The following is a 17,121-nucleotide window of genomic DNA, read 5'->3' on the forward strand; positions in this document are numbered from 1 at the left end:
ACACGTTAGTCATCAAAGTGACATCTTTGCTTTTTAATACTTTAAGGGGTCTTTTGCAGCACATTTTGCTCAAAGCAATACGTCATTTGATTTCTTGAGTGCAGCTTACATGGACGTTGATTGTGGATCCAAGTAAAATGAAATCCTTGACAATTTCAGTCTTTTCTCCGTTTATCATGATGTTGATTATTGGTCCAGTTGTGAGAATTTTTGTTTTCTTTATATTAAGGTGTAATGCATACTGTAGTCTTTGATCTTCAGCAGTAAGTGCTTCAACCCTCTTCTCTTTCAGCAATCAAGGTTGTGTCAACTACATACTGCAAGTTGTTAATGAGTCTTCCTCTAGTCCTGATGCCGTGTTCTTCTTCATATAGTCCAGCTTCTCAAATTATTTGCTCAGCATGCAGATTGAATAAGTATGGTGAAAGGATTAAACCCTGACACACACCTTTCCAGACTTTAAACCACATAGTATCCCCTTGTTCTGTTTGACAACTGCCTCTTGGTCTATGTACAGATTCCACATCAGTACAATCAAGTGTTCTGGAATTTCCATTCTTTACAATGTTATCCATAATTTGTTACAATCCACAAAGTCGAATGCCTTTGCATAGTCAATAAAACACAAGTAAACATCTTTCTGGTATTCTCTGCTTTCAGCCAAGATTCATCTGACATCAACAATGATATCTATCATTCCACGTCCTCTTCTGAATCTGGTTTCAATTTCTGGAAGGTCTGTGTGGATGTACTGCTGCAACTGATTCTGAATGATCTTCAGCAAAATTTTACTTGTGTGTGATATTAATGATACTGTTTGTTAATTTCCGCATTCTGTTGGATCACCTTTCTTTGAAATTGGCACAAATATGGATCTCTTCCAGTGGATTGGCCAGGTAGCTGTCTTCCAGATTTCTTGGCATAGATGAGTGAGCACTTCCATCACTGCATCCATTTGTTAAACCATCTCAATTGGTATCCTGTCAATTTCTGGAGACTTTTTTTTTTGCTAATGTCTTCAGTGCAACTTGGACTTTTTCCTTCAATACTGTTGGTTTTTGATCATATGCTACCTCCAGAACTGGTTGAACACAGACTGTTATGGTTTGAATTGTGTCCCCCCAAAATGTGTGTCATCTTGGCTAGGCCACGATTCCCAGCATTGTGTGGTTGCCCTCCATTTTGTGATCTGATGTAATTTTCTTACGTGTTGTAAAAATCCTAACCACTATGATGTTAATGAGGCAGGATTAGAGGCAGTTGTTAATGACGCAGAACTCAATCTACAAGATTAGGTTGTATCTTGAGTCAATCTCTTTTGAAACATAAAAGAGAGAATCTAGCAGAGAGGAGAGAGACCTCACTACCACCAAGAAAAAAGAGTGAGGAGGGGGGCATATCCTTTGGATCTGGGGTCCCTGCATTGAGAAGCTCCTAGACCAGGGGATGACTGATGACCAGGACCTTCCCCCAGAGCCAACAGAGACAGAAAGCATTCACCTGGAACTGGCACTCTGAATTCGGACTTCCACATGAGAAACTGTGAGAAAATAAATTTCTCTTTTTTAAAGCCATCCACTTGTAGTATTTCTGTTATAGCAGCACTAGCAGCACCAATCAATTCTTTTGGCTACAGTGACTGTGTATTTCTTCCATGTTCTTTTGATGCTTCCTGGGTAGTTTAATTTTTTGTCCATAGAATCCTTCAATATTGCAACTTGAGGCTTGAATTTTTTCTTCAGTACTTTAAGCTCGAGAAGTGCCTAGTATGTTCTTCCCTTTTGGTTTTCTAATTCCAGGTCTTTGCACATTTTCATTATAATACTTCACTTTGTCTTCTCAAGCTGCCCTCTGAAATCTTCTATTCAGCTCTTTTACTTCATCATTTCTTCAGTTCGCTTTAACTACTCTGCATTCAAGGGCAAGTTTCAGACTCTTTTCTAACATCCATTTTGGTTTTTCTTTTTACTGACCTTTTGCTTTCTTCATTATGATGTCCTCGATGTCATCTCACAACTCGTCTGGTCTTCGGTCATTAGTGTGCAATGTGTCAAATCTATTATTGAGATGGTCTCTAAATTCAGGTGGGATTATACTCAAGGTTGTTCTTTGGCTCTCTTGGACTTGTTTTAATTTTCTTCAGCCTCAACTTAAACTTGCATATGAGCAATTGGTGGTTTATTCCACAGTTAGCCCCTGGCCTTGTTCTGACTGATGATATTGAGTTTCTCCATTGTCTTTCCACAGACGTAATCGATCTGACTCCTTTGTATTCCAGCCAGTGAGGTCCACGTGTACAGTACCATTTATATTGTTGGAAAAAAAAAAAAATGTTTTCCAATGAATAAGTCATTGGTCTTGCAAAATGCTATCATTTGATCTCTGGCGTCATTTGTATCACCAAGACCATATTTTCCAACTAGTGGCCCTTCTTCTTTGTTTCTGATTCCAATCGTCATTAATTATCAATGCATCTTGGTTGCAAGTTTGATCAATTTCAGGTTGCAGAAGTTCGTAAAAATCTTCAGTTTCTTCATCTTTGGCCTTAGTGGTTGGTGCGTAAATTTGAATAATAGTCGTATTAACTGATCTTCCTTGCAGGTGTGTGGATATTATCCTGTCTCTGACAGTGTTGTACTTTAGGATAGATCCTGAAATGTTCTTTTTGACAATGAATGAGACAATATTCTTCTTTAATTTGCCATTCCCAGCATAGTAGACCATATGATTGTGCAATTCAAAATGGCAACTATCAGTCCATTTCAGCTCACTGATACCTAGGATATCTATCTTCAATCATTCCATTTCATTTCTGACAACTTCCAATTTTCCTTGATTTATACTTGGTGCATTCCACATTTCCATTACTAATGGATGTTTGCAGCTGTTTCTTCTCATTTTGAGTTGTGTCACATCAGTAAATGAAGGTCCCAAAAGCTTTACTCCATCCACGTCATTAAGGTCGACTCTACTTTGAGGAGGCAGCCCTTTCCTAGTCATGTTATGAGTGTCTTCCAACCTGAGGGGCTGGCTTACCCTCCAGCACTGTATCAAACAATGTTTCACTGCTATCCATAATGTTTTCATTGGCTAATTCCATTCAGAAGTAGATCACCAGGTCTTTCTTCCTAGTCTGTCTAAGTCTGGAAGCTCTGCTGAAATCTACCCACCCTGGGTGACCGCGCTGGTATTTGAAATACCAGCGGCATAGCTTCCAGAATCATAGCAACACGCAAGCTACCACAGTAGGACAAACTGACAGACGGGTGGTGGAGACTGTTTTTAAATACTTTTTTTTTTTGTGAAAGAAATTTGTGGTGCAGACAAAGACTAACTGGATGCACAATTTGAACTTAAACACTAAAGTTATTCCACTGAAGTAAAAAACAATTGAAAAATATTTGGAGAAAGAGCCAAGCAATTTCATTAGTACCTATTGTTTAGAGGCAAAAGGTAAAGGAGATGAGGCGGAGATGTTCCATATTTTATTATAACCTATAATCAATTCCAGCCTTTTCTTATGAGATGCATTCAGCAACCATTAAAAAACTGTCACCCGTAAGGTGATGTTTTGACATTTTCATATGTCTTTAAAAAAACAAAACCCAAACCGAACTCGTCGCGATGGTCAATTTTAACTCATAGCAACCCTATAGAGTTTCCAAGGAGTGGTTGATGGATTTGAACCGCCAACCTTTTGGTTAGCACCAAGCTCTTAACCAATATGCCGCCAGGGGCCCATCATATAGCTTAACATAATTTTAATAACAAATCCCATCTTGAATCACTAAAACATCTTTGTGTATGTGATTGCGTGTGTGTGTGTGTGTGTGTGTGTGTCTGTGTTTTCCAGTAAAAATAAAAGGTCTACAATCAAGTAACATTTTATGTTTGTATAGCAGCATAATTTACACTTGCATTAACTTTGAGGACTTTCAACTCTCTTGCAAAGTTGCTAAGCCAACTACTGTTTTCCTGTTTTGCAAATAAAGAAAGGAGACAAGAAGAGATTTGTCCCAAATCCCCTGGTGTTCTGACTCAAAATCCAGGGATCTTTTCATTGAGATTTGCTCTCCCAGGGTTTGCCCTTTTTGTGGCAAGAAAGGCAGAGATGCCACCTCCACTAAAGAAGAGACCAAAATGCATTGGCAGAAACAGCAATGATGCCTGGTGAAGAAAGGCTCCGGACAAATGTTGACTAGTCTCTTGATTTATAAAAAGTACTGCTCAGAGCAAAAAGGAATAAAGCTTACACAATGTTTAATTTTCCTGTCAAAATTATGGAATCCTAGGTTGTTGAACCTTATTGTTTATATGTAAATGGAAAACGTAGGCTGAAATTAATACTAGATTACTAGCTGGCATTAAAACGTATTATATATATATATATACACGTACACACATATGTATAAATGTATATTCTTCCAAAGGGATGTTAACAAATCTTCCACCTTATCTTAAAATAATATTTAAACATATTACACAAGAGCATAAGCCAAAGATCAATCATTCCTCCCTTGGGATTTAATTTTATGACTGACTTAGGATCCATAATGAAAATAATAATTACAAAAATGACTCAAACATACCAACGATCATGAAGGTGGCACAGGGCGGGGCAATGTTTCGTTCTGTTAGACATAAAATTGCCGTGAGTCCGAGCCGACTCGACGGCATCTAACGAGAACAACAGAAACAATTACAAAAATCGACCTGTTCTCCTGCCCAAAAAGACCTACCTGCTGGGAGGATGATCCAGATCTTATTGACTTACACCAGCAAGTTTTATAACACCATCACCTCGCTTCGATGCAGTAGTTTCATTTTTCAGTACACGTTCACGCACTAACACACTCTACTGCACTTGTGGGTTTAAAGAGAAAAGCTTCAGCTCCTTGTCCCTGGGCCTCACCTCGTGAAGTCTGTCATCTCCATCATGATCATGCACATCTGCTTGGCCAGCACAATGATATCATTGCCGCTGTCGTCCCATTTGGCCACTTCGGCATCCAGCTTGCTTTTCTCTTGGTGGAAGATCTCCACCTGCTCGGCTATCTTTGCCTTCTCCTCCTGCGGTAGTTGTGCCATGATGGCCTGTGTGGGTTACAGACAAAGCGTGACTAACAATGCCCAAGGAATGTCAGACCATAGGCTCACTCGGGCCCTGTGAAAAGCAAAGCCAGGCACAGACAAGGGTTAGGGTTGCCCCGCCATTCTGGGAAGTAAGGCTTCTCCATCCCAGGAATCGCCAGAAGTACTGTCTGCTGAGGTTCCCAGATTCCTCCTTCCCCTGCCCCCACATATGAAAACCACAGAGGGATCCAAAGGTAAGTGCACACTGACAGTCACAGAACTTCTCTGGTGCTTCGATGACATATGTTTGTTCAAAAGAATCTATTCTTGACAATTTTTATATTTGGTCTCTGTAAACTTTTACGGGATGAAAGAATGCACCTCTTTCAACACTGAAATCTGTTCAGAGAAGGGAAAAAAGAAAACAGGGCTTCTGTTGCTGGGAAAGAGAGGGATTTTAAACATTATCTGAGCAGCCAAGTGGGGTAGGCAGCCAGACTTTCTATGAGTGTTAATAAAGGAGTCCACAGTTAGATGCCAAACAAGAATCCCATACCCAGGGCATCTGCAGGGAGGGCTTGCCTATTCCCAGCCCTCCTCCACTTCTGCATAGAAATCCTGGGGTGACTATGACTCCGTCTTATGAAGGCAGAGGAGTTATGGAGCAAAAGTTGATTTTCAAGAATTGCCAGGTAAGCGGAGGTAGAGAAGGGGAAACTATCTCTTAAATGGCATTTATGTATCTGGCCCTGAGTGAAATATTTGACATCACCTCACTGCATCCTCACAGACCCTGTACAACATGCTTCAGGGACAGGAGTAGGTAGATAGGACTTCGGCACTCCCATCCCCTTTGTTCTGGAATCTGTGCATTCTCCAGAAGGGAGACCCAGAGAGCATCTCTCTGGGGACTATAGTTTTTCTCACGAGCAAGTACAATAATACAAGAGAACTGCTTCCTGAATTGTAAAACTCTTTCTAATGTGCATGCATTGTTTGGGACAGGGGTTGGCAACTGAGGTCTAACAGTGGATGTGAGGTCAGCAAAACTATGCTGAACCAGGTTCTGTCACTGATGTGGGTTAAGACCTCGTCACTACATGGATCAGATTTTTTTTTTTTTTTTGGATAAGAGTATATGAATAGTAAAAGATTATGGTAGATATCAAATGAACTAATAAATGTAAAAGTGTTGTCCAAACTAAATGAAAATAAACATGCATGGAATTATTGTTAACATTATATTATTATCATTGCTGCCTTTAATTTTCCTTTCTACTTACCCTCTAGGTTATTTCTTAGTTGCCACTAATGGAGAAGCGATAGAACCAGAGTTTATGTGACTATAAATAGAATATTGATGTGATTCCTTACATACAAATGTGTATGCTGGGTACTGTGATAAAAACTTTATTTATGTCATATAAATTCATGTATTCAATCATTCTACTAGATAAGTACTATTATTATCCCCATTTTATTAATATGTATATTAAAGCCCAGATAAATTACTTAAATCCCCAATGTCACAAAACTAATAAGCTGCATAAATAGGATTCAAACCCAGGTCTGATGTAGTCATTCTTAGCCATTCTGCAAGACTGGATCAACTGGATCAACTGGATCAACATTCACAGCTGTGCAGGTTAAGCAATGCACAACGGTCCCTCTTCCAATGGGGCAAGGGTTGCTGGAATCCTAAGTGCTGACCACCAGGATGTGCATCCTGGTGATGGGGGTTCATCTACCCAGAAAAAGGGGCACCTTTGTCTGATTTGCAAAATGCTGTCCTTGGACTAACAGCTGCCCAGATACTACATCTTCTGATCAATAGATAGCCATGTTCATGTGCATATGTGAGTGTCTATATATGTGCGCTCACACATGTACGTATCTATACATACATAGATATATATATTAATTACAATATATTTTAAAAAGTCAAACTGATACAAATACTACAGTTAATATATTTAAAATATTACACTTTGAAGAAGATTTCAAAAGAATTTTTAAAATACTATTTAGAAATATGCTTAATATACACAAGACTTTGTTATAAACTCAAATTTGCAATATGGTATTAGTAATAAGGCAGCTATCCCACTGCATATCAAATACGATTGGATTTGCAGAAATTAAATATGTACTTATTCTCCTGATAACCTAATGCTGTCCTGGATTCGTTTGTCCTCCTCATGCAGAAGAGCTAGCTGTGATTTACTTAGTTCTGGCGGGTCATAAATCAGCATGATTTAGAATCTTAAAACTATCCAGCCAACCTCCAGAACTCCAATTCCCAGGTGGAAATTCCCAGGTGAAAAGCAATGCACCTTTCACCACTCCAAAGGGTTAATTTGGGCATTGAAGGGCGTATACTTCTCTGTTAACTATAGCACTTGAGTTGTCTTCATGTAATTCAGTACTTGCTCTAATCTCGACTTAATTCCTCCAAATGCCCTCCCTGTGACTTCTCTATGAGCTTCCTTAGGGTAGATGTCTCAGCATTCTGCAGAGCAGAAGTCCAATACATATCTTTAGACTGACTGCTTAAAACCTTTTTCCACTCACTGCATCTATATAGTTCAAGAGAAGTTACCAGAACTGATACATTTTCTAAAAACACAATTTTGAAGAGAAATTGGCTTCTTCAAAGCAGATTTGCAAAGGAAGATGCAATTTTGACTCTGAGGGTGCCCGGCCCACATAATGCACTTAATGGCGTGTGACTTGGGTGCAAGTATCCTTACATTTTTGCTCCTGCTTATGTCGCTATTGATGAGCAGAGTCATTTCCTAAATATTCTTAAAATGCTCTTGGATTTTAAAAATTCATAATTGACTTTTTCTGGAACTGGAATTTAAAAAAAAGGTTATCTATAAACAGTAGCTCACAAACTGCGAAATTTGCAAGTTAATCAAATTAAAATTCAACACGAGTTTTAATTGGGTCTTATCAATGTAACTCAGCAGTTTGAAATGTTAACACATTAAAGCTGTTCTAACTAGGAAAAAAAAAATTAGAGTCCAGCTACATTCAAATCAAATCAAATACAAAAAACATAACACGCAATTGGTCATTCCCTCAAACTAAGGAAACAGGAGAATAATAATTTTCATGGCCAAAAGGAAATGGGAAAGATCAGCTTTCTGTTTGTGTGATGTGACCACAGGGATGGTCTGAAGGTTGCTGCTTCACAGTAGCAAAGCACAGCAATCCAGATGGTTGATCTGGCTGATCTGGGGCCCCAAGTCTGGTGATAACAGAGACTTGAATCCATAAGGATTCCTACCACCCTCATCCCAGACTCCTAGCTTTTTCTCTGAATAGCTAACCCATTTTGGGGATTAATTTTATAAATTCTACCTATTAAATGAATGTGCAAACCACTGATACAAACCAACAATCACTCAAATAGCTCAGAAATCTTTTCTTCAACCTAAATCAGGAGGGGCTTTGGATGTGATTATTTTTCCAATATCAAGGAGAATAATGACTTTCGAAGTCTGTGGGCCTCCAAAGTGACAAGTGTGGGTATCTGAGAGGTAGAGCAAGTGCCTAACATTAATGCGTCAAGCACAAGAATTTTTATAAATAATGATTAAAGGGGCTAAAAGTTAAACTGCCCCTTTCTACTCATTTGGTTTTAAGGCTGTATAATAAATATGAGTAGATAAGGAGTGGGTACTTTGAAGCTTACCAGTCTCAGGCTGTGAGGTGAATTGGAAAATGGAGGTAAATTGTCCCACTAATTCAAGTAAAACTCCATTATTGCTTAAATTATTCAGACTTTCAAGTTAAGTTATTTGGCCAGCCTGCTAATGGACGACTACCTCAAGCTACAATCAGCATCATCTTCATCAGTAACATAACAATCGTTACAAAGTTATGTAACAATCCTTGTGATGATGGTTTAATGCATTTTATGATGTAGTTTTCCTAATGGCCGTGTATGTTAGGATGCTGTGTATTCTTCTGTATGCAATGAGATGAGGCATGGTGAGGTTAAGGATGTTGCCCCAAGGCTACACAGCGCGGCAGAGCCTATATTTAAAATCAGGTCTGTGTGACTCCAAATTATATATTCTATCACAAGGTTAAATGCCCAAGAGTTATTGCTGACCAATTTTAACTATGTCAACCTGTGAAGGAACAGTTTTTAAGATGTCATGTCTAGGATCAAAAGGTATGATCACCTCCACATTTTATCAGATTGCCACCATCTATTTATTCTCCCCCTCTTCTTTTCCCTCTTCCTCCCTTGTTTGAAATGTTGTAGATAAGCAGCAGACAGGGATACATGAAATAAGAAATTTCAGAATTTGAGAGCAATGTTGGGGGGCGGGTACTAAAAGCTTTTCTTCCACCTTAACCTCATTTTAGATCAATTTACCATTTGCAGAGAGGAGGAACTTCCCTGAATGAGAACACAAAATAAGGCTATTAACAGGGGAGGTCTGGCTGCTGGAAAGAGCAACTGCCTCTGTCAAAGCCACCTTTCACCTCCTTCATGATTTTGACCAAGTTAACACAATTCACTGGTCAAAAGTTCGACCATCTGTCGTCTCAGCCATTCAATGCACCCTCTTATTTCCAACTTAACAGCCATAATTCTATGTTTCTGATTCGTCATCATGTAATTACAGGCTAAAATAGGCTGTCTCAATAACTAATGCTGTCTGCAGGAAGTTAATCACACAGACCACATGATGGACCTCAAAGACAAAACAGTGAGTGCTGGATCAAAGGAATTTTTCACTCTTTCTATCTTGGACCATATTCATAATCCATGTTGAAAAGTCTTTCAAAAATGACAATAGGGTAAAGAAATAATAGATGATATAGACAGGAGTCCTCTGACTTTTGTTTCAACGCATCGCAATTGACTTGGTGTCTAACGCAAGTAAGACGCATGCAATGGAAACATACCAGGACTCTAGGCTTCATTCTAAAACGTCAGACTAAACAAGATGGTGCTTATAAAGCAAGATAAGGTTTGTACTAAATGTCTCAGTCTTTGAGAAAACTAGTCAATGGATACTTGGCTGTACCTATCCTGAGTTTCAGTCAGTCAGTCAAATTGATTTTGAATTGAACAACGTTTGGATGAATTACTCCAACTCATCCTTTGTCACTGACATCAGAATGCTCGTTTTACTTAATTTTGAAGATGAATTCACTTGATTGATTGATTACATTGGTGCTAAGCCAACACAGCCTCAAAAGACTCTATGCTTAATGAACTTCCCAATTTTCAACATTTTTAGGGGGATAAAATAGAGTCTGCAAGGAATTTTCAAAAAAGGGGCCCCATACCCCTTTATATACATTTCTACTATCACCAGCATGTGATCAGAAGGAATTTCTCTTCCAAAACGTGATAATTATCAAAGCCATCCTTGATTGGGCACCTAGTATATGTCAGATATTATACTGATTATTTTACAAGTATTAAATCTGCAGAATAATCCTATGAGGTAAGTCTATTATCCTCATTTTGCAAGTAATGGTACTGAAGCTCGGAGAAATTAGCCAACATGCTAACTTAAGCATGGTCCTCATCTTACCTTTTACAGTCCCAAACCAGGTCTGCCTGAAATCAAAGCCAGTGCATGTCTGATATACTGGCTTTTACCCTCACATTTCTCCTGTCAGTGCACATCATCTATATATTCTGGATCGTTTGATTGTTGGGTGAGACTACCAGGACATAAAGCAAACGGAGAAAACAGGTTTTAGGTACAAAGTTTTTCTTGACTCAACATAGGCTTAGTCAGTCTTCTTTGGGTCCTCTTTATGTTAACCTCCGATTGGCTGTTAACTACAGAGGTCTCCTGCTTAACTAAGATCCCTTTATAATGCAGCCTTTCACACACCCCCGCATAATGCCAGGTCAAATATTTCATTCAGTTCTTAAGGACTCTGGGGACCCTAAAAAGCCCCTCTTTATAACTACTCCAATTGCACTCCACTGGTTTCCCTGAATTCTGCCACAAAATTACAGAGAAATGGGCTCTTCTTTCTTCTTTGCAAAAAAAAAGCTGTGTATTTCCCTTAGTTGATTCACCTTTTCTACCTCCAGACACTCTGTAAAGGTCATAAGTTCTTTCACCATTCTTACCCTATAACTTTCTAAGGTTTCCCAACGCCCATTGTAAATTACCACCTGTTATTCAACCTCATGCTTTCTGTTTATTGTATTTTCCTAAATAAACATGGAATATTAGAATGTCTAATTCTCATTTATACTATACTTTGATTGTTCTTACAATAAGGAAACTGAGCCTTTAAAGGGAAGAAGAACTCACCCTCTTTTGCAATATCCAGGGATTTCATCTCCTGCCACCTGTCTTGATTACCTACATCTATCCTCCAGAAGGTGCACTAATCTGATTAGATTACAGGATTATCTTTGACCACTTGTGCTGGTGGATAACATCACAGAGCATCCAAATGTCAGACAGAGCTGGTGCTCTCACTGATGCTTTCCGCTCCATGGCTTAAGCTAACACATTTCTAGTATGTGTCTCTATAATTTCTTGTTGAATCACATGGCAGACAGATCTAAGGCTTCTGCTCTGGCCATAAGTAGGTATCGGGAGCAAAAAAAAAAAAAAAAAGAAGAAAATGTGCCCTCTCTTCTCTCATGGTCTTGAACCAATATCAAAAGAGGCAGTCCTCTTTATCAGAAAACATAGACTGAGGTATGAAGCAATAGCTCTGCCAGTAATAAAGTAGTACTCTGACACCCCATTTGACATTGTGTCCTGTGCTGTTAAAAAGCTTGGAGAACTGAAGCAGAAAAATGGCGGCTGTGCCAAGGCAAGGTTTGGGCATTCTTGGGCCCCCTGGCTGGTGAACCATCTAATCACGATCCTCAACCCCCAACAAAACCCATCATACACAATGCATTTGGTTTCGTGTAGCTGCCATGTTTTGAGCGATGGAGAAAGAGGGGAGCTGGATGGAATCAGGAGCAGTGGTGGTTAGTTCAGTCATGGACAATGCAGTGCTATAAAAAACCCCAGATGAGAGCACAGATTTCTGAAACATGAACCTTTGGGGTCTCAAGCCCTTGGAATTCAGAAGAATTTCTTCAATTTTCCAGTCATTTTGATGAATGTAGCCCTGTGCACCAAGCCAAAGCCTTGGGTGTCCACTCACCCGTGCACTCTGCCCCGCAATAAGCTGGTCATCCTCGGTCTGCACACTCGTCCTGCTGCGCACATCATAATCTTCTTGCTCAAAGTCAGAATCATCCTCTAGTTCTTCTGGTGTCTATAGATAAGAAAGAAAAGAGAAAAACTAGCATATTTCCAGTTGATGGCCTTCACCCCATCGGTGCACTTCTTTATTGCAAAGGCTAAACAGCCCTCAGAAAAATAGCTTATAAGGTCTTAAATATAGGCTTCATCATGTGGATAGGTATTGGCTGGAATGGAATCAGAAAAATCAAAATGCCCTAAGTTATCTTTAAAAAAAAAATTATTTGTTCCTATAGGTGTAGCAAGGCTAAGTTTAACTTTTGATGTCACATGCTTTCCAATTTCAAGAAAAATTACTTTAGTGTATAATTTACAACATGCAAGCCTATGGTAAGATAGAAAATGAACCATCACCAACAAAATCTGTATCTGTAATTCTTCTATAGTATCTCTTCTGCCCTATTCCATTGCCTTTTCAGTCTCAATAAGCAAACAGATTGACCACCCCCAGGCCAATGGTTAGACTTGATAAGATATCTGATTTGATCTCTAAGCCATGTAGTGTGTGGGTTACAAGTACAGATCCTGGAGACAAGATTGTCCAAATACAACCCCCTGTGTGACTTTGGAAAGATTGTCTCACCTTTCTTGGCTCTGGTTTTCACATCTATGAATTGATTGATACTACTAGTAGTTAATAGTAGCTTATCAACAATAATTGATAAGTAATGACCTCTGTGTACAGTGTCTGGCACATAGTAGGCATTTAAAAATGTTTGCTATCATTATTAATATTTTGAAAGCAATTCATTCAACAAGCAATTTTCAAGTGAAGCTACTAATTGCTACATACCCACTAAAGATTAAATAACTCATACAAAATATCAATTAAGCTCAAAACAACACAGTGAAATAGGGATGGTTTCCTATTTAGAGATGAGAAAATCAAAGTTCAGAGAAGTTAAGTAACTTGCCCAATGTCCCTGAATCAGTTAGTAGCAGAACCAGGATTTGGACCCCAATGCCCAAGTTTATCTGACTCTAAACACATTGCTCTTCATTAGTGGGCTTTTGTTTTGTTATTTGTTCTGTTGTTGGTGGTAAGTTCTTTTTTTCACATTACAAATTAGACAAGAACTGAAGTTATGTGATAGCTTCAGAGTGATTAGAGTTAGATCAAGATCCAAAGTGATTTGAGTTGGATCGAGATCCTTTCCAATCTGTATGCCAATGTTGAGAAAAAATAAGAATGAATCCGTGAATCCAGGAATACAATAGCTTCCACATCTTAATGACACTGGTAATAACACACATTAAGTACTCACCTGTGCCTTTGATTGTTTTCTCTAAGTCTTAGCACACACTAACTCATGCAGTCCTCGTAACAGTCCTACGATATAGACACTACTTTCTCCATTTTACAGACAAGCAAACTGATGCACAAGAAGTCGTAGCATGTGCAAAAGCTTCTAACTCAGGTAGTTTGAAGCCTGTACTCTTCACTATCATCCTCTGTTGATTCTGAAAGGATGATCTTAAGAGGCGGTGAGGATGGTCCAAGAGGCAAAGATAGTTCATCAGTGTAAGGTTTTCAGCTCAACTGTCATTAACCTGAAAGGTGACAGTCATTCACGAACTGCCTGCTGACACATAGTTGCACCACTTCCCAGGGCTCTCTCTCTCAAAAGGAAGGAAGAGACCACAAACAGTACTGATGATGCAGCTGTCCATTCCCCATCCAAAAGGGTACATTTCTATTCTGATGGTTTCTTTGGCTACCTCTGTGTAATTAATCAGGTGTGGTTATTGATGAAGCCTTGAGATTGGTCAGACAGGCATAAAATGAGGTCCTTCATGCCAATATCACATTATGCCTAGAAATTTTCCAAGCTTTGGCATATCTCTGTTGTTTTTCCTTTTGTCTCACTATCGACCATGTTAATATTCACTCCGTCCTCTACAGATGCTCAGTTTTCTTTCATGGGAATATTAAAAAAAGGGGGGGAAGAAAGAGGTTTTGTTCCCATACTTTATTAACTAAAGCAGGGGCAGGGTGGGCAGAACCTGGTTCAAATAACTGGTTGGACATTCATTGTGGACAGAGGCAATAATTTCTGATTGTTCCTCATTCTTCTGGAATGTACTGAGAAACAGTTACAGTAAGTTGGTAAATTCTGCTGACAATGGGATGACAAGATTACAAGCACTTTTCATCATTAGTTCTTGAAAGAGAAAAAAATGGAAAGCCTCACTCCGCAGGAAAGAAAGCAGATTACGACAGTGTCTATAGCACTGTGTACACACATGTCAGTGATCTGTGCATTTAGCAGATGAGTCAATGGCAAACCCAACCTGGCAGCATAAAGCTAATAATGAGGAGCTTTTATTCACGTGACTATGGCTCAGGAACCAAAGCAATAAAAATAAATAAATAAATCAAAGTATTAAAACCTGGATGTGGACCCAAGGGACCTGACTATTTTTGCTCTAACTCATTAAAAGCACGAACTCTGGTTAAAAACATGAACTTTGGGGCCCTCAGATTGTTCCCCAGCTCTTTCCCTTCCTTGGTATGAGTCCTGGAAATGTCACTTAACCCCTCTGAGCCTGTTTACACATTGTCTTAGTTATCCAGTGCTGCTCTAACAGAAATAACACAAGTGGGTGGCTTTAACAAACAGAAATTTATTTTCCCAGAGTTTAGGAGGCTAGAAGTCCAAATTCAGGGTACAGGCTCTAGGGGAAGGCTTTCTCTCTGTGTGGGCCTTAGGGCAAGGTCCTTGTCTCTTCAGCTTCTGTTTCCTGGTTCCTTGGAGATCTCTGTGTGGCTTGGCATCTATCTCCTCCATCTGTGCTTGCTTGCTGGCTTAATCTACTCTTTTATATCTCCAAAGAGATTGATTCAAGATACACCCTACACTAAATCCTGCCTCCAAAAACCTATTCCCAAATGGGATGATAACCAAAGGCATAAAAGAGACAAGGACCTTCCTCCAGAGCCCACAGAGACAGAAAGCCTTCCCCTAGAGCCTGTACCCTGAATTCAGACGTCTAGCCTCCTAAACTGTGTGAAAATAAATTTGTTTGTTAAGGCCATCTATTTGTGGTATTTCTGTTAGAGCAGCACTAGATAACTAAGACAATTTGTAAACAGGCTCAGAGTGGTTAAATATAGTTTTCTGGACTCACACCTAGGAAGGGACAGAGCTGTGGACAAGCTGAGGGCCCCAGAGCTCCTGCTTTGAACCGTCACAAATACCACCAGGCAAATGGAGAAGCTTAAAATATTTTATTGTGCCTTAAACATGTGGCAAACCCATCCAAGACAACCATATAAATAGTTCCGTGAATGTGCAGTTTGCTAATTGCATATAAATGTGTCTCCTACTCACGCGGTTATTTTTTGAGTTACTCGTTCTCGAAAGTATGTTATTTTTTCCACTGGTCAAGAACCTCCATAAATCAAATGAGACATGAAATACAGAGATGATATTATAGGGTAGGTGAATCATCAAGCAGCATAATTCACTGAGCTGGAGGTTGGAAGCTGAGGGTCGAGCCTCATTTTGCCCTTATGTATGATCAGGAAAGGCCTTTAAACAACAAACAACAATTTGGACCTGGTTTTTACTACTATCTAACTGTGTGGCTGTCAAAGTGAGTCTTATCTGTAAAATGGTACAGTTAAATTACCTGACTTCTAAAGTCTCTCCCCTCTAGGAAGAGTCTATGTGATTAACTTGCTCTGATTGTAGAGGTCCAGGTTCCTACGTGGTGAAAGCGGTTTGCAACAGGCAGCTAACCTAAAGGTTGGCAGATCAAACCCACCCAGTAGCCCATGCAAGAAAGGCCTGGCAATCTGCTTCTGTCAAGATTACAGCCAAGAAAACCCTAAGGAGTAGTTTTACTCCATAGCACATGGGGTTGCCATGAGTCAGAATCGACTTAATGGGATAGGTTTGGTTTTGGTTTTATTATAGAGGCCTGGCGAGATCACGTAACTTGTGCAGGGTCGCACTGCCTGTCAGTTGCAGAACAGGATCAAGCAATTGCTCTCTGATTACCAACCGAATGCTCAGTCTCCTCTACAACCACCTCTGAAAAGAAGCAAACCAAGGAGAAGCTGAAGGGTGTAGAGTCATTTCACCTGGACATGTGAGTAAAATGTAACACCAAAAAACCAAACCAAACCCATTGCTGTCAAGTTGATTCCAACTCATAGCGACCCTATAGGCCAGAGTAGAACTGCCCCATAAGGTTTCCAAGGAGCGGCTGGTGGATTGGAACTGCCAACCTTTTGGTTAGTTGCTGTAGGTTAGCAGCCATAGCTCATCATAGCTCTAACAACTGTGCCACCAGGGCTCCTGTGGACCATTTAAAGGAAAGGACCAAATGTATATGAAAAGTTGCCATCCCATGTCCTTACCCCTCTGCTCACGATGAAACTTTCATATACTTTGGCTCTCATGAGGATGGGGGCTTTTGTCTACTTTCTTCACCTCCGTATTCAGGCACCTACAACAGTGTGGGGCATCTAGCAAGCATTCAAAAAGTATTGATAAATGAATGATCAAGACTGAATTACTAAAAAATAACTTTGAATTCGTACTAATCATTTCAAGTTAATTGAGTTAAGAAAACAAAACTAGGGACCTTAGTGTGCCAAGTTGTTTAACTGGATAATGACAATCTGTAATGGGTTCAGAAGCTGCTTCCAAAGTCTTTTCCACCTTTTATTTTCTAGCTATTGACAGATAACACTTATTCTAATCCTTGCAGTTTTGATATCATGGACTTATTTAACAAATTAAATTCTATTGTTGCATATTCTATTTTATTAATG

The 17,121-nt window shown here is 39.4% G+C and overlaps 1 protein-coding gene across 6 annotated transcripts in view; it reads right to left on the reverse strand.

The window, feature by feature from the left end:
- CTNNA2 (catenin alpha 2) overlaps positions 1-17,121 on the reverse strand; it is a 1,267,087-nt gene that overhangs the window by 54,422 nt on the left and 1,195,544 nt on the right. For all 6 annotated transcript variants that reach the window (XM_004369147.1, XM_004369146.1, XM_012555844.1 and 3 more), the window contains 2 exons: positions 12,238-12,351; positions 4,913-5,094 (listed from right to left, as the gene is read on the reverse strand). In XM_004369147.1, coding sequence (XP_004369204.1) covers positions 4,913-5,094; positions 12,238-12,351 — 296 coding nt within the window. The remainder of the gene's footprint in view (positions 1-4,912; positions 5,095-12,237; positions 12,352-17,121) is intronic.

Source organism: Trichechus manatus, unplaced genomic scaffold (genome assembly GCF_000243295.1).
Source record: "Trichechus manatus latirostris isolate Lorelei unplaced genomic scaffold, TriManLat1.0 scaffold00004, whole genome shotgun sequence".
Taxonomy (NCBI): Eukaryota; Metazoa; Chordata; class Mammalia; order Sirenia; family Trichechidae; genus Trichechus; species Trichechus manatus.